This window comes from Laetiporus sulphureus (genome assembly GCF_001632365.1).
Source record: "Laetiporus sulphureus 93-53 unplaced genomic scaffold LAESUscaffold_68, whole genome shotgun sequence".
In the NCBI taxonomy this organism is placed as follows: domain Eukaryota; kingdom Fungi; phylum Basidiomycota; class Agaricomycetes; order Polyporales; family Laetiporaceae; genus Laetiporus; species Laetiporus sulphureus.
The window spans coordinates 53,581-72,840 of record NW_024468577.1 but is presented as its reverse complement, the minus strand read 5'-3'; the positions used below and the strand labels follow the sequence as shown (position 1 = coordinate 72,840).

The 19,260-nt window shown below is 52.7% G+C and overlaps 7 protein-coding genes across 7 annotated transcripts; 5 read left to right on the top strand and 2 right to left on the bottom strand.

Moving 5' to 3' along the window:
- Nucleotides 1–1,508: 1,508 nt before the first annotated feature.
- On the bottom strand, nt 1,509–3,150 carry LAESUDRAFT_764119 (uncharacterized protein; the record flags this gene model as incomplete). The annotated part of the gene is made up of 3 exons (XM_040913384.1): nt 1,509–1,546; nt 1,600–2,349; nt 2,403–3,150. The coding sequence occupies 3 exons, from the start codon at nt 3,148–3,150 to the stop codon at nt 1,509–1,511; spliced, it is 1,536 nt and encodes a 511-aa protein (XP_040758730.1).
- Nucleotides 3,151–3,284: 134 nt separating this feature from the next.
- On the top strand, nt 3,285–5,275 carry LAESUDRAFT_708083 (carboxypeptidase C; the record flags this gene model as incomplete). Its single annotated transcript, XM_040906676.1, has 7 exons — nt 3,285–3,546; nt 3,601–3,730; nt 3,784–4,481; nt 4,533–4,828; nt 4,883–5,058; nt 5,110–5,146; nt 5,201–5,275. The coding sequence occupies exons 1-7, from the start codon at nt 3,303–3,305 to the stop codon at nt 5,273–5,275; spliced, it is 1,656 nt and encodes a 551-aa protein (XP_040758729.1). The 5' UTR covers nt 3,285–3,302.
- A 675-nt stretch (nt 5,276–5,950) lies between these two features.
- Nucleotides 5,951–7,279, top strand: LAESUDRAFT_731711 (uncharacterized protein). Its single transcript, XM_040910099.1, has 6 exons — nt 5,951–5,977; nt 6,028–6,377; nt 6,434–6,496; nt 6,557–6,802; nt 6,857–7,201; nt 7,257–7,279. The coding sequence occupies exons 2-5, from the start codon at nt 6,321–6,323 to the stop codon at nt 7,199–7,201; spliced, it is 711 nt and encodes a 236-aa protein (XP_040758728.1). The 5' UTR covers nt 5,951–5,977; nt 6,028–6,320; the 3' UTR covers nt 7,257–7,279.
- A 736-nt stretch (nt 7,280–8,015) lies between these two features.
- On the top strand, nt 8,016–9,532 carry LAESUDRAFT_687295 (GroES-like protein). The gene is made up of 6 exons (XM_040905948.1): nt 8,016–8,123; nt 8,179–8,281; nt 8,350–8,590; nt 8,644–8,750; nt 8,804–9,115; nt 9,177–9,532. The coding sequence occupies exons 1-6, from the start codon at nt 8,076–8,078 to the stop codon at nt 9,419–9,421; spliced, it is 1,056 nt and encodes a 351-aa protein (XP_040758727.1). The 5' UTR covers nt 8,016–8,075; the 3' UTR covers nt 9,422–9,532.
- A 426-nt stretch (nt 9,533–9,958) lies between these two features.
- Nucleotides 9,959–10,954, bottom strand: LAESUDRAFT_731710 (uncharacterized protein). Its single transcript, XM_040910098.1, has 5 exons — nt 10,807–10,954; nt 10,638–10,752; nt 10,401–10,575; nt 10,279–10,345; nt 9,959–10,219 (listed from the first exon to the last, which is right to left on the bottom strand). Exons 3-5 carry the CDS (start codon nt 10,544–10,546, stop codon nt 10,103–10,105), a joined length of 330 nt encoding a protein of 109 aa, XP_040758726.1. The 5' UTR covers nt 10,547–10,575; nt 10,638–10,752; nt 10,807–10,954; the 3' UTR covers nt 9,959–10,102.
- Nucleotides 10,955–12,326: 1,372 nt separating this feature from the next.
- On the top strand, nt 12,327–16,163 carry LAESUDRAFT_731708 (heme peroxidase). The gene is made up of 10 exons (XM_040910097.1): nt 12,327–12,418; nt 12,485–12,738; nt 12,770–13,034; nt 13,089–13,373; nt 13,431–13,900; nt 13,954–14,959; nt 15,015–15,227; nt 15,283–15,690; nt 15,749–16,039; nt 16,091–16,163. The coding sequence occupies exons 1-9, from the start codon at nt 12,374–12,376 to the stop codon at nt 16,037–16,039; spliced, it is 3,237 nt and encodes a 1,078-aa protein (XP_040758725.1). The 5' UTR covers nt 12,327–12,373; the 3' UTR covers nt 16,091–16,163.
- Nucleotides 16,164–16,997: 834 nt separating this feature from the next.
- Nucleotides 16,998–19,093, top strand: LAESUDRAFT_816167 (uncharacterized protein). The gene is made up of 4 exons (XM_040914752.1): nt 16,998–17,111; nt 17,190–17,332; nt 17,393–18,379; nt 18,436–19,093. The coding sequence occupies exons 3-4, from the start codon at nt 17,393–17,395 to the stop codon at nt 18,796–18,798; spliced, it is 1,350 nt and encodes a 449-aa protein (XP_040758724.1). The 5' UTR covers nt 16,998–17,111; nt 17,190–17,332; the 3' UTR covers nt 18,799–19,093.
- The last annotated feature ends 167 nt before the right edge of the window (nt 19,094–19,260 follow it).

Below are 19,260 nucleotides of genomic sequence, written 5' to 3'. Positions count from 1 at the left end.
CGTACAAAGGACCGGTTGAAGACTGTATCACAGCCTGCATAGATTTATTTTTCCATGGGAAACTTGATGCAAAAATGGTGAAAATATCTTATGTCTGAATATGAAAATAGTTTGAAAATTGGGCGGAGACAATTAAATTATGTTACGATTGTTTTACCGAAACGTATCAGCAATAGTGAAACTATTTCCCAAAGGAAGATATTTCAGTCCAAAAATATGTGATACTGATATGTTTCGGTGAAGCAATTGTAACATAATTCAATTGTCTCCACCCGATTTTCAAACTATTTCCATATCCAGACTTAAGATATTTTCACCATTTTCCCATCACGTTTCCCGTGGAAAAATAAATCTGTGCAGGCTGTGTATGTATTGACCGGGCGTGACGTTTGGGTGGGATTCTGGGGGTCACTTTTGGCTAGCATTTTTGCTGGTTCGCAGAAATAAATATATAGAAATTACCAGAAAATATATTCATTCAATATAATATACAGCACTACATAAAAAGTGTGTCGTAGACATTCGTGCCCATCTAGCACACTCCGATCCCGTGAGAACCTGCCAGTGTGTGAAGATGAGGGCCACCTCAAGGTTCGCCTGCCGCCTATCGAGCTCCGGCAGTGCTGATCGTCGGGCCAGGCCCCCAGAGATATACGCTGCGACGGTTACAAGGAAGCGTGAAGCAGCTGCTGCTTCGCAGCCAAGCCTATGCCCATGCGACCGGTGCGGACTTCACGGTGCGATGGCGGGCCCTAAATACCATCTGTAATGAAATGAGTCCTTTGAATTAGAAAGAACAAGAAAATTATATAATGAAGTGAGAAGTCTACTGGCTCACCGACAGCCACTAGTCACACCAGGTAGCCTGCTCTCAACTATGCAGTATATGGGTAGTAATATTGTCAGTACAGGGTCAGCGACATAATGTACTTGATTGAATGGCCCGTGCGACTCCTGCACTATGGCCATCATTCCCCTGCACTACACTCGAATTTCAGCGCATACATGCACCTAGAGGCTTATATTCAGCATTCTTGAGCATAATGGGGATACTACTCACCAGTTTCGGTCACAAGATGCAACAATTGTCGATAGGCCAGCATTGCTGATGGTGGTTGAGCACAAAGAAGTGTTTCGAACTCCGACAGTGGGCCACTCTGTGTAAGTATCGCCAAAGCGCCACAGACCAAATCGCATCCGGTCTCAATGTGGGGTGATCGGAACATCTTGTGGAATTAGCTACGTCGCAGCCGGATTAGACACAAGAAGGCCTCCTGCGTCGCAACCATGATCGGACATATGAGCGCGACGTAGGAATCCCACTAAGTTCCGCCCATGTCGTGCTGGGTGAAATTTTACCCCAACACAGTGTGTGCGGTTTAAGTCACCGTGTTACGACAGGCGCAAATGCTCTAATGCTAATCGATTACAACAATCTCCATCCCTGTATGACTTTCGCATACCTCAGAGGACGCATGAATTTGATACGTGGACATAAACCCACCACTTTAAGTCTTATGGATTTCATTCCAAACTGATACAAACGCTGCATGCTCGAGATGATCAGCCGTGGCGCAGGCTAAAATCCAATCCACTGACCTGGGTCGCTATTACCAGGGGTTGCAAAAGCCCCGGAATTGCCCGATGCATCCATGCTATCGGAAAGTGTGCGAGCTTTCTTTGCTTCTGCGAGACTCAAGCGAAGCCTTTCCGTCAACTTCTTCACCATGAGCTGTTCAACTTTCTCGTTCGCCTCCTGGGACAATCCTTTTGGCCTTACCCAACCTGGATAGATCTTTCCGTGTGTCCCCTTAAGCTCCCATTGTACTTCTTTTGGCACGGCTTGACGATATGCCTCAAAGAAGAGGTAACACGGATAACAAGACAGCTTGGAAACGCCAATGTAGGGATGTGGCGGGAGATCAGCAAATGTTGTCGTGTGATATACAAGCAGGGTGCATTCACAGTGAGGGATCTGGCGAGAGAGGTCCACGACTTGCGATGTTTTGGAGTATGACTCGCCTAACTGGGCTAGGAGATGCTCTCGCGAGATGAATGGATGTATTTCTTGTTCCTCTGACTTTGATTCCTCCTCTTCCTCATGCGGCGTCTCGGATTCACTTAGACTTTCAATGAAAGAGCCGATGTCTTCTTCCGAAAATGAAAAAGGACGGGAAAGGGGAGCGTAGGGTTGCACTAGCACCACATCAAGTTCTGCATGGAACATAATTTTTCTGCGAGGAGATGTCGCAGCACGTAAAAGAGTGTGAATATGGGTGTGGAGAGAGTAGGCCTTCTCCATGAAGCGTCGAAAGTCGAATATTTTTGAATTTGACGTCACATTTCTCTCTAGCAGTGTAGTCAGCGTTAGTTATCACTAAAACAGTCGCCGCGGTAGTCACCTTGCCGCCGCTGCTCAAAAATAGCTTGCCAATTTATCATAGGAAGCCCATTCTCCTCCGTCGCTCGTGCCCAGTCACGTCGCACGAGCGCAAGAACGTCGACTATCTTAGGAGCGGCCTCGGACGCAGGCAAATTGATAAGTTCATATATTCGTTGCACGCAAGCCAACAGCCCGCGCAAAATGATTTTGTTGCCCAATGGAATGTCCGAGTCGGGTAATCGGGCATCCGATGCTATCGCATCGTTCATGGTAGTAATGAACTCCTGCGCTTCTCGTCGGCGCTTCATGATGCGAGCTTTCAGCTTGGGAAAACAAGTAGTGTAGACATGGTAGAGTGTCTGCCTCCACAAGTTCATGAGGTCCGCATCCAACACCTCATCGGGAGTTTTCCGAAGAGCTTCGTCGGAGGTCTGAGGTCCATATCGGCTGATCGCCTGCAACTTTGTCCAGATCAAGTTGAGATGGTCCACAACGCTCGAATCCACGGCGCCGTTCTGTGCGACGTGGATAGTGATATTGCGGCTACTCGCCGTCCAAGTGACAGCTGAAACTTCTCTCTCGCGCCGCGTTACTACAGCAGCAATAGCATCTGCAATCTGTCGCTCGCGTTTCCCGGCCTTGTCTTTCGGTTCTGGGCTAATGCGACGGAGTTCGGAGACGGAAGCTTCATACGCTGACTGGTAAAAGCCAGCGTATAAGTGGAGAACACATATCAACTCTTCAGGCGTCGGAGGCTGAGTAGTCATGGCGGGGATGAACTATGTTGTGCCACAACAGGTGACTCGGCAGGGACGCCACCAACGCGAGAACGATCATGTGCCACACGGTCGGAAGTACCCAATAATGGACGCCTTACCCAGCGCGCAACTCTCCTCCTGCTATCGTCTCGACTGCAGTCATGGCGGTGTTGCGCTCGCTGTTGCCTCTCGTTTTCCTCTCGCTTGCGTTTGCCCTTCCTTCTCCTGAACAGCTTCCTCTTGGTGGTGACACGAGCTATGCACACATCGCTGGTGGTCTCTCGGGCGGGGCCATCAGTGAGCTCAAGCACGTCGCACACGACACGGTTGAGAACGCGAAGACCGGCGTGCACAAATGGCTTGATGTCTTTGGCACGTCGCGCGTAGAGCAGAATGGGATTGTCTGTAAGTGATGGTGACGAGGTCAACCGCGCAGGCTTAGTGACCTCGGCTCTGCAGACGAGCTCGTGTCACACCCTGCATTCGAGCATTATCAGTTGAGGGTCACAGAGCCGGACCTATGCGACTCGACCGTGCAACAGTATTCTGGGTATCTGGATATCGCGGAAGACAAGCACCTATTCTTCTGGTGGGTTACGTCTCCACGGCGACCTTGCGCTGGCTTATCTTCACCTCTCACAGGTTCTTCGAGGCTCGCATCAACCCATCGGAGGCCCCTCTGCTTCTCTGGCTTAACGGGGGACCCGGTTGCTCTTCGTCCACTGGTCTTCTGTTTGAACTGGGCCCTTGCTCGGTTACCGAGGACGGCACGAACGTCACTTACAATGAGTACTCGTGGAACACCCATGCGAATGTCATCTTCCTCGACCAGCCAGTCGATGTCGGTTTCTCATATGCTGACCAAGGCACTTCCGTCAACACTAGCCCCGTCGCAGGCAAGGACGTCTATGCGTTCCTCGAGCTGTTCTTGGGGCGCTTCTCGAAATATGCGGACGCTCCGTTCCACATTGCAGCTGAGAGCTACGGCGGGACGTACGCACCGAACATTGCCTCTGTCATCCATGCAGAGAACAAGGTTCTTGCTCATGCGCAGGCACAGTCGAACGCCGTCCCTGGCCTTCTTCACATCAATCTTGCATCTGTAATGCTTGGCAATGGCCTGACGGATCCGTACGTGCAAATGGCGAGTGTACCCGATTGGGCGTGCGAAGGTCCCTATCCAGTCTACGATGACTCCGATGGCGTAGAGTGTCAGGCGCTGAGGTCGAAGGTCCCGACTTGTCAGAGACTGCTCAAGAGCTGCTATGAGTTCAACTCGCGTCTGACGTGCGTACCGGCGCTACTGTATTGCAATAGCCAGATCATGGGCCCCCTCGTCCGTATGTATTTTTACTGCCGTATCTGTCTCAATACTTACGAAGCTGATGTAGAACTCGGCTACAACCCTTATGACGTTCGCCGGAAGTGTGATCGTACCAAGGACGGTGATCTCTGCTACCGACAGATGTCGTGGATCGACACGTGGATGAACCAGCCGGCGGTCAAGAAAGCGCTCGGTGTTGATCCGTCGCGCGAGTTCGAGAGCTGCAACATGCAGGTCAACCAAGCATTCGCCCTCCAGGGAGACGGTGCGCACAACAGCGCGAAGCTCCTTCCGGAGCTCATCGAAGATGGCGTCAGGTTGCTCGTCTACGCCGGCAACGCAGACATGATGTGCAATTTCATGGTACGTTTCTGCATAGTCTGTCGGCGTGGGCGTCTACTGATAGCTTATCTGCAGGGCAATGAGCGCTGGGTAGAGGCGTTGGATACCAAGTTCCATGACGAGTTCAGTGCGAAGAAGTCTGTGCCGTGGGTGACGACGGACACTGGCGCGATTGCCGGTATGGTGCGTAGTGCAGGCGGAGGGGGGTCCTCAGCCGGGAACGTCACCTTTGTCGCTGTACATGAAGCAGGGTGAGTGATCGTACAGTTGAGCTCTCGAGTTATTGCTGATGTTCTCCGTAGACATATGGTTCCTTACGACCAACCTGAGGCTGCTTTGGTATGTCACCGCGTTTTATGACGAGCTGAGAGGGATCACTCATTGTGCGTGTAGGACCTGGTCACGAGATGGCTGTTTGATATCCCGTTGTCATTGAACGCATCCGCATCCGAAGTCTTCTTAGGTTGATGGTAGAATATCTCCTCGTTTGCGGTGCGAGCCGTTATCCTTGTTGTCACTTGTGTATTGTATACTATCAGCGTTGACGCTCAATCCATGATGAAGTACAGCATGTGGCGAAGCATCAAACCAAACCCACGGCGCTCCTTGTGATACATTTTGGAGTTGACATGGGAGACTTTGCCACACAAGATTTCCGAGCGGACTGCAGACCTCGTAGAAGGTGAGCCCATTGCATCGTTCTCGCGAGCGTTGCAGCTCGAAGCGTTCGATTTGGATAATGGACATGATGAGAACCAGATAGCCAGATACGGATCTGTCCTCATAGATATCTCCGGCGACTATTATCATGAGTGGCCTGTATGAACCACTGGCCACACACTGATGCGAGATGTCTCAAGTTCCATACTTAACCTCTCATGGACTGAGATCCATGTCCCCATCTTCACGCTTGGTTGATCAAGAACGCACCCGTCATAGGCTCAGACGGTATGTCTATAATATCACATTTCAAGCAGCCCACCGCTCATGTATTCTCTTCCGTGATGTGGCACCTTGCATCGGACAATCTTTCTCGCTCTCAACGACGACATGACAGCAGGCTTTACTGCTTATTTGATGTCACGAGATGGCTATCGGCTGTGACTGTGTCTCGTTTCGAAGCACACTCGTGAAATCGTGTTGCAGCGAACTGACTTCTTGGATACATATGTGTGTTCCTGCGACTGCTCCTAGCTCTATGCTGCTTACTTTTAGACCAGCCCAAAGAATGTCCTCTGGCACAAATCGTGCATTAGTGAAGATATTCCTAATGGCTGTCGGACAGCCAACATTTGTCAACCACAAGAAGCTTTGCGACATTCGCCAGCGAAGGGAACGCGCCATCAGAAGAAAAACCACTCTGCCATAACAAACACGCGCGGCTTTCCCGACACCGCAGATGCCGTGACAACGCTTCCCGGACCAGCAAGTGTGGGGCTGCAGGATGTCGCGGAGCACGCGCTGTCGACGATATGCGATCTCTGCAAGACATCACGTACCTTACAGCTGTATAATGGCAAGTTTCCCCTCAGCGACATCGATCTTCAACATATCTGCCCAAACAGTATCTGTACGGAATGAAATGTATCACGAGCAATGGTTGGGTGTTCTGAACTATCATGCCAGTCATCACAACGGACCAAACCTCACCATGTTATAATCAACAGCTGCTATCTTCTGTCAAAATTTGTGCGTGCTTTCCCAAAGCTTTACTTGCTATCGTCGAGCAACTTATACCCTGCGTTGTAGCATTGGGATACGACTTGCACCATTTGCCACCGTGCTATGAATCTTCAGCTTGAGCGGGATCATGTGCTGGACCTTTTGAAAGAGAACCGCCCGGTTGTGCTCAGATTTCCAATGGCAATGGAAAAGGATGGGGATTTCTGGAGACAGCTGGTGGCCGATGATGGAAGGTTACGGTACCTTATCCTGACACTTTCCGGGAGAGATCTGGACGTGAGCAGTTGCATCGACCGGGCCACGCAATGGACGGTATGTTTCGATGAACTTCTATCTCCCACAGTGCTGATAGCGTCGAGGAATTAGTACCACATCTTAAAGTATCTCGGGACATCCCAGCTCATATGTGTTCGCATCCAGATCGGCTTCACTGCCGACGTTATTTTGCAAGCTTTAGAAGGCCTCCCACGACGCTTCGCGAGGGCAATACCCTCTCTGCGATATATGGCGATGGAGTGGCTGACGCACAAGCTGGGAGCACCGCCTCGCGCAGATCATGACCATCCCTGTGAAGATTGTATACAGCAGAGCTCATGGTGGAGACTTGAGGATACAGACATGCCGAGAGTCCTCATTCCCGTCTCAGCTACAGTGGGCGAACACGTAGATGCTCACCTGCAGTCGGCAGAGTTTGCATCCACACTGGACTAAGTTGTCTATCCATTCATTCGTGTGTGATATGTTGTTTGCTTACCCGATCGGACAGACAAATCGTGGGTGTTGATGTCGATATCTGTAATATTAATTTCGATACTTCACAGATGCAGCCTTCAGCGACGTATTGCTCGCTGATTAATCTAGCCGATGACGTTCGCTCTTCTGAAGACCAAAAGATCAGGAAATGACGACCCCCAATTTGTTAGATGGTAGCGACCGTCGTACAATAGTTCTTCCACAAAATGCTCACATGCAAACCTGCCATACGAGGTGCTAGAGATTTTGCTGCCATCCAGAGAAAAGGTGCACAAGTTTCCTACTATGAGACTGTTCTGTGAGCCAGCAGCTAACATCGGCACAATATATGGCGAAGAACTGAAATCGCTCGGATTGTGAGGTGACAGCGCTTGGGAAGACTGAGCCCTTTGCGTTGAATTGCCTTCTACATGTCCGAATTTCGATATTCCCGCAGATCTATGAGCTATCTGTCTCCGCTGCACCAATAATCTCGGCCTCTATTACGAGAAATGATTGTCTTCCGCATACTAGTTGGAGGCAGAGCGCTCGGAGTTACGGTCAGCGCTCGTCGAGACGCTAAAAGAGTACCTAACTCCAAATAGCCATGATGACGGTATAGGAGACTCGATCGATCTTTGTCAGATAATTGCGTCGAGGAAAGTCCCATTCGAAATCGTCTTCGCTTCTAATATCTCAGCCTACGTGATTATGCGAGAGCATTCGTCAGCAATTAATCCCTCCGAGGCAGCCTCCCAGAGCACTTATAAGCTCATCCCATTGCGTTAGGCATCCAACCGTTCCCCTTCCTCCTTGATCTGCGCTACCTACCATTCAAGGCTTCCATCTCACGATGTCGACTGCAATCCCTAAAACCATGAAGGCACTCCTCGTTCAGGAGGTAAATCCAACCCTCGCACCTCTTACCTAACTTCGACTTAACATATCTCTCCTAGGGCAAAACCGTCGCCGTCAAGGAACACCCCGTCCCTCCGGTTGGCGACGATGACGTCCTCGTGAAGAACGTCGCCGTCGCTCAGAACCCAACCGACTGGAAGTGTGAGTGACATAACTCCCCGCGATCACTGCCAGTGCCAGACCCGACTGATTCACGCGCCTTCTTCCAGTCGTCGACTTCGTCCAGAAGGCAGGCACGATCCTCGGCTGCGACTTCTCCGGATACGTCGTCGCAACGGGCAAGAACGTCGCCTCGCCCAAGGTCGGAGACCATGTTGCGGGCTTCGTCCAGGGCGGCACATACACCGACTATGGCGCGTACGCCGAATACGTGCGCACACCCGCCGAGCTCACGTGGGTCGTCCCGGAGGGAACGCTGAGCCACGAACAGGCGGCTGCTCTGGGCTGCGGGTATGTCCCGTGTTCAGCACGACCATAAGTCAATGCTTAATAGAATGCGATAGTTTCTGGACAGCGGTACAGGCGCTCTACCACCCGAAGCGTCTCGGACTCGTCGAACCTCCTGCGAGGGTCGACAAGGAGCAGTGGGTGTTCATCTACGGCGGAAGCGGTACGCCCCTCACTTTCTCCCTCTCCTCGTCATCAACTGAATCCCTCCTCCAGGCTCCGTCGGCCAATACGCAATCCAGCTCGCCCACCTCTCCGGGTACAAAGTCGTGACGACCGCCTCTCCGCGCAACTTCGAGCTCGTGCGCTCTCTTGGCGCCGACGTCGTGTTCGACTACCACGACTCGGACGTGGTGAGCAAGGTCAAGGCCGCGACGGGCGACAGCATCGCAGAGTCGTTTGACACGATCAGCCTGCGCGAGAGCCAGGAGATCTCCGCGCGTGTCGTCAAGCTCGGTGGCGGCAAGCTCGTGCTGCTGCTCGCGCCGATCGCAGAGGCGAAGGTGCGGGACGACGTAGAGATCATCCGTACGTATCACCCCCTCCCTCTTCCCACTGTCTGCTCAACGGCGTGCTGACCGTCGCACAGCGACTCTGCTCTACACCGTCCTTGGGCGCACGTTCTCGCTCAATGCGAGGGAGTACCCCGCGAGCACGGAGGACCGCGGGCACATGGCTGCGTTCCTGCGTAAGCTCCCGGGTCTCGTCAAGGAGGGAAAGATCACGCCGAACCGGGTGCACGTCTGGGAAGGCGGGCTGCAGGCGGTGCCCGAGGGTCTGCAGTACATGCGTGAGGGAAAAGTGAGCGCAGAGAAGATTGTGTACCGGCTGTAGCTTGCAGGTTGGGAGCACTGGTAGGATAAGAGTAAGTGTTGCTGTATGCATGTGCTATGACGCAGCGAATAGCCACGGAGAAGACGGAAGACGAAGACTCATGATGCACGTATTGTTTGGACATACGTGAGATGCTGCTGCTGATGCTTGTAATTTCCTCGTCCTTTATAACATTAACACAGAACTCAATTACTGACACATCCATGTCTGGCATCGCGCCACTAACGGAAACTCTCGAATAGCGCGAAGCACCGACCGTACAACCGCGCGCAGTTGTGACCCCACACACTGTATGTCTAGGAGGACATGGACACGAACAGTGAAGTATGCGTGCTGTAAGGGTAAACCAATCTTCGTGGCTTGTTATGCTGAGCGAAAGGCTGCAGCTATACACAGGCCTCATACCGCTCGCAATTTGTGGAAGCTGCCATATGGCAGGCCATCACCTGGCTGACTCACTCATCGTCATCTTGAATCCGCATGAGCTTCGCAGGTAGCCTTTGCGCGCCACCGTTTCACTCTATCAACCAAGGCTCTGAATTCATTTGGAAGCACTTTCGATCTCTGGCATAATTCTCGCCTGGACAAGCATCGCCCGCTCAATACGATGATACAATGATCACAGACGTTACAGTGCGGATCGTGAATTCGAATGCAGTGGTCTTCAGGAACAGCTATATCTCACCAGAAACACGTTAGCCATTTCGCTGTCGAGGATCGGAAGGTGGGACTTGGACGAAGACCCAGCGACAATTGTTTTTTTGCAGTATCCTCAGACTCGTTCAAGGTGACCTGGGGCTAATAGTGCTGCGGTCAGCTGCACATGCCTAGATCTCATTGCAATGGTGCGTGCTTACATGATAGCTAGTACCGTCTTCTCTTTTACACAAGCCCCAGTGTGGACCTCCTTTGAACGCACTGATCCTGTGTACAGAATCAGACCTGGAGAAACAGTTAAGCTCATCAGCGATAGACTTACAAACAGACGATGCTGTTTTGCGAGTCGGAAGCATCGTCGACATTCTTCGCGATGGAAGACATCGCGCTTTGCTGCGGAAAAATGTGGAACGCCTGCGTACAGTTTGCTTGTAAAATAACATCGTATGGAAGCGGGTTGAGATCCATCGTGGGGTGCGTGGAGGAAACGGATATCCCTTAGATGTGTCAGTGAGGGGATGGTCCGAGTCTAATCATGAGAGAGTCACGGTCGTCCTACCCTTCTTGACAGGGTCACCGTCCTCTTGAACCTTGAGCGAGACATGGAGTCGTCCTTGCGAGCTCTGAACTTGAATGGAAGAGTGGTTCGAGCGTCTGAAGTGCTTCACAATCCACTATTCAAGATGCGCTCAATTTGCATGCTGCACTGCGAGGGATAGAACACCTGCCTTTGTGGCATTAGACTCGGATCCGTTGTGGTCAGGACCGACCCCTCTTTTTCGTCCGATATGATGTAGTATGTTCCGGCGTCAGTGTCACTCTTGATCTTGTACGTGCCGTCCGGGATACTCATTCTCGCTGGTGGATCAGGGTCGATGGCTAACAGTGTGGGGCGCCATCAGATGTGCCCGCGCCTTATATGCATCAGTGACTGATATCCAGGACGTCTTCCCTGCGTTGCGATATGCAGATATATACCTCATATCTCTTCATCTGTATAGCACGCGCATGCAGCATGCTCGAATGCTCCGAGTCCTTCCAGAGGTTTCATATGTGTACCATCCTGCACGCTCCTCATCCCTTGCGCCGAGGGGGGTTGAACTGCCACCCACTCTTTAAACTCTCCCTAAAGAGAACATATCTCTTCGTCCGTATAAACAAAGGAAGGAGCATGCGGACAGTGCGGCATGTTCGAACGCTCCTTCAAGTTCCGGACTTTCCATATGTGTACACACCTTCTCACGATTCTCATCCTTCCTTGCGGGCAGCCATGTGAACGGGGCCTGAGCCTAGATGGGGCTCTTCACTGTTTGAAGTAGCCATACAGTACGTTCGTCCCACATGACACATAGAATCTGAGTCAGCGTTATGTTCATCACACTTTTATGTATGCTTTATGATATATCTGGAGGGAACAGCGGGCCCGGCAGAAGCGCGAGTTGCATTACTGTCGCGAGCGGCGAGACGCTCAGGTCTCCTTCGCTGAATACCACGAGTGGCACCTTGCCCTGCAGATTCCTGCCGAGGAGCTGTCTGTCTTCTGCCTTTGCCCTCCCCGCTGGGTGACCCATCTTGGCATTCACAATCACCGGCTCTCCGGGTGACGGTCCTCCTAGAACCTGACCTCATACCCTGTGGACTCGACGACTCGACGTCGATTGATATATTCCAGAATAACAGCTTTTATTGCCGTCACGAAGGCAACCTCTCTCCTGCCGATCCGGACATCGAGCGGCGTTATCATAGAACGTGGAACTGCTGACCCACTTGCCGCCGCGGTAATACTTCTTGCAGTTACAGAACTTATCACCAGGTTTGCCACCTTCACTCGGGTTGCTTGCAAACCGGTCCATGGTCAATGCAATGGGGGGCACTGGACAACGAGCACTGCAGACAGCGGGGGGAGAGGAAGATATTACATTGATACAGGACACCACAGCGCGACAACCGCATGTTCCGGATCATGAAGCAGCGAAAACGCGAAACGCGAAACTTACCTTTTCTTTTGAGCGAGCGGCGCTCACGTGGGCTTTTCTTCAGGAAATCGCGCCAGCAGGCTTGCCGGGGCTAGCGCTTGGCATGGCGAGATTTCACCGACAGTAGGAATCGGCGGACCACGCAGTATGAAGTATACCATTCGTAGAGGACGCCGCAGGGGTTTTCACTGGGATTGAATGGTGGTGAGTATGGTTGGCCAAAGATCACCACTGGATTGCCCTCACCGGAACGCTCGAGAGCGCCCCCGACTAATAAAGGCGGCCAGGGAAGGGACCCGACGAGCATTTCCCATTTGCAATGCCTCGCAAACTCCCCTTCGACCTCACCCAGTCCACCATCGTCGTACGTCGCCAGCATCTTATCTCGTCCGCTTGTCACTGACTTGCTATCTATCTAACCCATCCACAGAAAGGCGCAGAGCTCGCCCACCTCGCTGAGCGGCCGCTCCCCAAGGCGCCCGATGGCGAGTATGACTACGCGTCTCTCGCGACGGGCGAGAAGCTTAGGCGGACGACCGTGCGCGAGCACTCGGGCTTCTTCACGGTCACTTCCGACATCCAGGGCGCCCTCGAGCGCGGGAACGTCGTCTCTGACCCCCGCGCGCCCGAGGCCGTCTTCCAGGCGATCACGAACCCGGAGGCGATCGACGACCGCAAGGGTCTGTTCGCCGGAGGCCTGGCGGCCCTGACGAAGCTCCCCCCCCGGGAAGCTGCAGGATACTTTGAATGATAAGGTCATCACGGTGTTGTATGAGACGCTCACGCACCCGCCTGCGACGTTCATGGACGACGAGTATCGATTTAGGAAAGCCGATGGTAGTGGGAATAATGTGACAATTCCTGACCTGGGACAGTCTGGGAGGCCGTATGCGAGGAGCGTACAAGGAAAGCACCCTTTACCGGCGAATGTGTTGCCTGATGCAGGCTTGGTGTTTGATACTCTGCTCAAAGCTCGTGATGTGAGTGTAAATCACCTTTGATTTGTTACGCATTATGTTGATTAAATCGTGCAGTTCCAACCCCACCCTGGCCGAAACTCGTCTCTTACCTTCGCCTTCGCGTCTATCGTCACCCACTCCCTCTTCCGCACCGACCCTGCCGACCGAAACAAAAACAATACCTCGTCCTATCTCGACCTCTCACCTGTCTATGGAACGAACCAGATCGAACAGGACCTTGTTCGCGACAAAGCACAGGGCCGCGGCCTCCTCTACCCCGATACATTCTCGGAGGACCGGCTTCAGTTCTTGCCACCCGCAGCGAGTGCTCTTCTCGTGATCTTCTCCCGAAACCACAACGTGAGCGCGATATCTCGGCTATTTTCCAATACATGGTACTGATAGATGAAAATCTAGTACATTGCCGACATGCTCCTGAAGATCAACGAGAAGAAGAAATGGAGAGACCCGGCGACGCTGAGCGAAGCCGAGCGCGCGAAGCAGGACGAGGAGATCTTCCAGACCGCGCGGCTCGTCAACTGCGGGCACTTCATGGCGCTCATCTTCGGCGACTACGTCGCGGGCTTCCTCGGTCTCGGGCGCGACGGCTGCACGTGGAGCATGAACCCGTTCGACACGATCCACAAGGAGGACGGCGACCTCGTCCAGCGCGGGACAGGCAACCACGTCTCGGTCGAGTTTAATGTCCTCTATAGGTGGCACGCGACGACCGCCCAGGAGGACATCAAGTGGGCGGAGGATCAGTTGGGGAACGTCTTCAGGGGGAAGGCGCTTGATAAGCTCGAGCTAAGTGACTTTCAGGAGGCGGCAAGGGAGCTTTTCACCAGCACGCATGAGCCTGAGCCTCGGAAGAGGACGTTCTCTGGGTACGTCTGCCCTCTTCCCTTAGCACACAATATCTAAGTCTCTGCCCCTTTAGCCTCAAACGTCAGCAAGATGGCTCGTTCTCTGATGACGACATCGCGAAACTCCTCCACGACGGCACTGAGAAGGTCGCGGGCGCGTACCGTGCTCGCGGCACTCCAGCTTGCCTGCGTGTAATCGAAATGGTGTGCATTGAGCAAGCCCGCAAGTGGGGTGTCTGCACCATGAACGAGTTCCGCGAGTTCCTGGGCCTCAAGCGTTTTTCGTCCTTCGAGGAATGGAGCACCGCGCCAGGCATCGCAGATGCCGCTCGCAGGCTCTACGGGCACATCGACAACCTCGAGCTCCACCCCGGTCTGCAGGCTGAGGACTGCATGGCTCTCGGTCCAGGCAGTGGAATCTGCTGCGGGTACACGATGACGCGCGCCATCCTCGCCGACGCGATCGCGCTCGTGCGCGGCGACCGGTTCTTCACAACGGACTACACGCCCGAGGCGCTCACGAGCTGGGGCTTCCAGGACTGCGTGCGCGACCCGAACAACGGCGCGTTCGGTGCGGCGCTGCCTAGGCTGCTCTTCCGCCACCTCCCGCGCCACTACCCGGCGAACAGCGTCTACGCGCTCTTCCCGTTCTTCACGCCCGAGATCACGAAGACGAATCTCACGAAGCTTGGCATTGCGGATAAGTATGATTATAGCCGCCCCGTCGCGCAGCCCATCCCGAAGGTCCTCAATACGCTCACGGGCATTCGACATGTCTTTGCGGATCCGACGAAGTATATTCAGATCTACACACGGGACATGACAATGCTCACACGCGGATATGGTTTCATGCTCGTGTTTGACGAGAGGGAGAAGCACGACAGGGACCGTGCGTTCTGCTGGCACGCACTTGTTCCGGATGCACAGACAATGCAGGAGTATACGCAGTGGTACAAGCAGATGACGATCAAGCTTTTGAACGAGAAGAAGTTCACGTATGATGGTGTTCCGGGAACCTATGTGGACATCATTCGGGATGTCATCAACCTCGTATCGGTCCACTGGGCTGCAGACAAGCTCGTACGTGCAGCAGTTTTTTTGGTTTTTCACATCGAACTGACTTTGATCTATTTAGTGTGGTATTTCGCTCAAGACAAAGGCGACTCCCCGCGGCATCTTCACTGAGCAAGAGGTGTACACGATGTTCACTGTGCTCTTCATGTGTGTCTTCGAGAACGTCGCGCCTGAGCACGGCTGGACGTTGCGTGCGGCTGCCACTCAGATCGGTACTATTGTCAATGGTATCATTCAACAAAGCATCAACGAGGCTGCACCGAAGATTGCTATTGTAAGGTTCACGCTACTTCTCTAAATGCGCCAGAATGTTGAATTTTTTGTCATAGAACCCTTTCATCGGCCAAAAGAAGGAATGCGCGCCCTTCCTTTCCCGCCTCGCCGCTTCAGGCCGCCCCATTGACGAGCTCGTCGGCTGCGTCATCGGCCTCGCCGTCGGCTCCTCCGTCAACTTCGCCCAAGCCGCCGCGCAGGTTGTTGACTTCTACCTGCGCGAGGACCGCCAAAAGGAGTGCGCGGCACTCATCACTGCGTGCATGGCCCCGGACTCAGACAAGAACGCGATGGAGCTTGTGCGCGGGTACGTGCGTGAGGGAATGCGCCTCAATCCGCAGTTTGGAGGCCTGTTTAGGATCGCGACGGCGGATGATGTCGTACCCCAGGGCCAGGGCTTCCAGCCCATGCAGGTGAAGAAGGGTGATATGCTCTTCGCGAGCTTCAAGAATGCGCATCTCAACGTATGTCTCCTTATCTTATCAATCCTAATCTTCTCTCTGACAAAGGAATTGAATCCAGCCCGACGACTTCCCTGACCCTGAGACCGTGAATCCGCGCCGACCAAAGTCAAGCTACAACATCCAGGGCGCAGGCTTCCACGGCTGCCCAGGCGTCGACTTCGTCGCGGATACCATCCCGGAGATCATCCGCATCATCTTCCGCCTGCCTGACCTGAGGCGCGCGCCAGGCCCTGCGGGCGTCTGCGCGGGCTTCGCGCTGCACCAGTTCGATACGGATAACGACATGTATATCACGAGCACGGGGAATGTAAGCCCCTGGCCTGGGTCGTTGCAGGTTGTGGTGAGTTAAAGCCTTCCTGATCCGATGGGAAGATGCAGTTGCTGATTTCAATACTTCTAGTTCGACGGATCGCGCTAATTACAAAAGCTTTTCTTACTGTTGAGTTCATGCTCTATCTGCGCCCTCACACTGTGCTGTAATCATTGTCATGTCTATTACTGCTGTGTGCGTACGATTTGTCATCATATTTTGGGAAATGCATCGCGCTACTTCTTCCTCCCATTTGGTGTCTCGCTTCCAGATTTTGGTGTGTTACTCTCGAACAATTGCTTCACAGCGAAAATTGGCCTCAAGAGAGTAATGACGAAGGAGTCAGCTTAGTAAGTTCACTTCTTGCTTACAATTTTGGTCATTCATATTATGCTTGGTTTTCGAAACAAGCCCTGCCAAATCGTCTCTGCAGGGTAGCATGTCATTACCCACGCTCACTTCCTTCAATGAGCCCTCATGAGCATACCATTGGGAGTCTACATCATTTTGAATGTCACTCACTGCAACACGGCAAGCCTTCCGAGCAATGACGACAAGGATTCTTAGTAAATGCAGACTACCTAGTACGTGAATAGTCGATGGTTGCACGACTCTATTGTAACCGTCGACCATCTCCAGCACACCCGCCGACCTAGGACGGGTAGGAGCATGGGAAAGATGTCTTTCCTTGAATATGACATAGTTTTTGTTCTTGGGTGTTTTGTATTCACTTTTCACTAATATATTTGTTGTATTTGGCATTCACGACGCTGGCGTCGTTACAACTGAAAACTTTCTAAGAGCAAACTAGTACCAGTGCAGTCTCTTGGCCGATCCCCGAAGTGAGGGAAGGATAGGTTGAACAACCTTTCGACGTCCGAGCGGGCGAAGGGAGCTCGAGAGGGAGCTCGAGGCTGAGGATCAAGCTGGAAGGTCACGTGGACGTGGACGCATTGAGGTTTGTTCTGGACAAGCGCCAGAGCCGCGCCTCTTATCAGTACTCGTTCATCCAGTCTCCTTATCGAACGATCGACCGAAAGTTCATACTGCCGCTCTTTAGAGCTCTGACCTTATGCGACTGCAAAGAAAGTCCGTCAGTACCTGCGGGGATCACTGAATCAAGGTGGGTCTATGGCTGTAGACCGTTGAGGTGGTCTGCAATGATATGCATCGCCATCTCTACTCAAAGCTTCTGCTTTCAAAGCGCCTCGCAGAGCCCTGCAAGATTCGATCGGTGACAAGGCATATCTGGCGTACCTGAACCTCAAGAACGCGACATTCTTGCAGTAGCTTACAAGCCAAACAAAAGCCATTCCATCAAGCAAACTCAGAGTCAGTTCATGCATGCCAAACTGATGGACCGTCCGTGAATGTTCTAATACGCTACTCCAGATGTCTCTTGCCTACCTTCATGACGATGTACTGGCCGAACTCTTCACATACCTGAGCGCAAGGGATGCCTGCCGACTGTCCCTGACCTCAAAGCAGATCCACCCAATCGCAATGCAACGGGCGTGGTCAGTCGTCATTATAAGACGTTGTGCGCGAATCCAGGGAGTGTGCGAAGCAATGTTGAAGAAGCCTGCTTCCCGCATAGCCTATCTCCGTGAACTGCGTGTGGATTCGGACGCTCTCTGGGGTGCCGACAAGAACGTCTACTCGCAATTGGTGAAAGTGATACAGCATCCTTTAGCACTCAAGCTCAGGGTGCTACAGCTGGGAAATGTCGCCCAGCTCTTAGTTGACTTTCCGTCCCTCGTATTCGTATTGGCGTCGCTATCGGAACTCATACATCTTGAACTCGAGCGCGCCGGCCAGAATGCGCTCTCCATGATACAACGTCTTTCTGCGAGGCCTCGCACTTTACGCATTGATTTCTCCGGAGACCAGAACAATGCCATAGTCCCTCCGTCCCTGCTTTCCATTGATTCATTTTGGCCTTCACTCCTCCATCTCAGCATCTTATCGCTTAACGAACCCATAAAAACTTTTGCACGTGCCTTTCCCAACATCCGTAGACTGCAAGTGACCAGCGCGTACTCGTTTTCTTCGCCTTTGGGACAGAGTCCTTGTTGGACTAGTTTGGAGTTTCTTGACGCCGGCACTGCCAATACTTCCTTGGTTCGGGCAGTGAAATGCTTGGTTCGCCATTCCATGTTGGACATAGTCCGCTGCACAGATCATGGGAGCTCCATGATCTCCGTGGTGCGTGGGACTAACCCCGTAGTGTTATCGTTGTCATTGGGGATGCAAAGGACGCCCGGCATCTGGGGCCAGCTTGTCGATGTTGGTCAAAGGCTGAGGTATCTCATTCTCGTCATCAAGCCTGATCCACTGTTTACCACGCAAGAGTTCATCGAAGCGCTTGGTACCTGGAAGGTTCGTGTGCCGCTGAAGTTCTCACGTACATTGTAATGACGATTCTCATTGAACAGCCTGATGTATCGACAATTCTCGGCACGTCACAGATAGTTTGTATCCGGGTCCGCGTCACCTTTGTTGTGGACCCCGTCCGAGATGCCTTCCGAGATCTCCCTGAACATCTGTTGGACGCCATACCGACGCTACGCTATGTGGCCATGGATATGCCCGAACACAATTTCCCGACGCAGGAGTGGTACGATGACAGCTACGACGGCCACGAGTCATGCGGTTCGTGGTGGAGGGTAGAGGCGATAGATTCGAAAAGGTCACTCGTTCCTGTCCCAATCGAAGTGGGAGAAGCCGTGGATGGCTACTTAAAATCAGCTAGGTTTGAGAGTTCCCTTGACTTTGTTGATCCATTTCTTCCATCATGATCTACTTTTACAACTTGGTTGCCGACAGGTTCGTCTGTGGGAGGTGGCTTTAGGTACTGACATATATCAGGGCAATTTGATTCTGAGTTCGAGTCATCAAGTAATTTCGTTCATGTTCGCGTCCGAGTCAGATAGTACATGTAGCATTGTAAGAACAGGCCACAGTGATTGCACCCCTACTATGTGTAGCATTTTCGTATCAAGGCACAAGCTGCGAGCTTCAAGCTTTCAAATCTCAATTTCAAGGATCGAGCGTCCGCCCGCGTAGTAGCCGCGTAGATTACGGTTGACGCGCTGTTTGACTCGTTTCTCACCCCGAAGTCCGAAATTCCGTGCAGCGTCTGCGTACTCCTCGTGTCTATATCGTGGTGGACAGGCATGCTCTTCTTGACTTGACCAGTTTATAATGATCGGTGATGCATGTAGCCAGTGGTGCACGACGTCTGTCGCAACGAGGCATCA

What these genes read in the sequence shown, in the direction of transcription:
- LAESUDRAFT_731710 (XM_040910098.1), bottom strand. Translation starts at nt 10,546, where the DNA reads ATGGATCTCAACCCGCTTCCATACGATGTTATTTTACAAGCAAACTGT. An exon ending in CAAAACAGCATCGTCTGTTT is followed by an intron (nt 10,346 to 10,400) that starts GTAAGTCTATCG and finishes TTCTGTACACAG; the next exon opens with GATCAGTGCGTTCAAAGGAG. An exon ending in AAGACGGTACTAGCTATCAT is followed by an intron (nt 10,220 to 10,278) that starts GTAAGCACGCAC and finishes CAGCACTATTAG; the next exon opens with CCCCAGGTCACCTTGAACGA.
- LAESUDRAFT_816167 (XM_040914752.1), top strand. Translation starts at nt 17,393, where the DNA reads ATGTCTCTTGCCTACCTTCATGACGATGTACTGGCCGAACTCTTCACA. An exon ending in AAGCGCTTGGTACCTGGAAG is followed by an intron (nt 18,380 to 18,435) that starts GTTCGTGTGCCG and finishes CTCATTGAACAG; the next exon opens with CCTGATGTATCGACAATTCT.
- LAESUDRAFT_731711 (XM_040910099.1), top strand. Translation starts at nt 6,321, where the DNA reads ATGGCAAGTTTCCCCTCAGCGACATCGATCTTCAACATATCTGCCCAA. An exon ending in TATCTGCCCAAACAGTATCT is followed by an intron (nt 6,378 to 6,433) that starts GTACGGAATGAA and finishes CTATCATGCCAG; the next exon opens with TCATCACAACGGACCAAACC. An exon ending in ACCGGGCCACGCAATGGACG is followed by an intron (nt 6,803 to 6,856) that starts GTATGTTTCGAT and finishes TCGAGGAATTAG; the next exon opens with TACCACATCTTAAAGTATCT.
- LAESUDRAFT_731708 (XM_040910097.1), top strand. Translation starts at nt 12,374, where the DNA reads ATGCCTCGCAAACTCCCCTTCGACCTCACCCAGTCCACCATCGTC. An exon ending in CTCTGCTCAAAGCTCGTGAT is followed by an intron (nt 13,035 to 13,088) that starts GTGAGTGTAAAT and finishes TAAATCGTGCAG; the next exon opens with TTCCAACCCCACCCTGGCCG. An exon ending in ACTGGGCTGCAGACAAGCTC is followed by an intron (nt 14,960 to 15,014) that starts GTACGTGCAGCA and finishes TGATCTATTTAG; the next exon opens with TGTGGTATTTCGCTCAAGAC.
- LAESUDRAFT_687295 (XM_040905948.1), top strand. Translation starts at nt 8,076, where the DNA reads ATGTCGACTGCAATCCCTAAAACCATGAAGGCACTCCTCGTTCAGGAG. An exon ending in GAACCCAACCGACTGGAAGT is followed by an intron (nt 8,282 to 8,349) that starts GTGAGTGACATA and finishes GCCTTCTTCCAG; the next exon opens with TCGTCGACTTCGTCCAGAAG. An exon ending in GGACGACGTAGAGATCATCC is followed by an intron (nt 9,116 to 9,176) that starts GTACGTATCACC and finishes ACCGTCGCACAG; the next exon opens with CGACTCTGCTCTACACCGTC.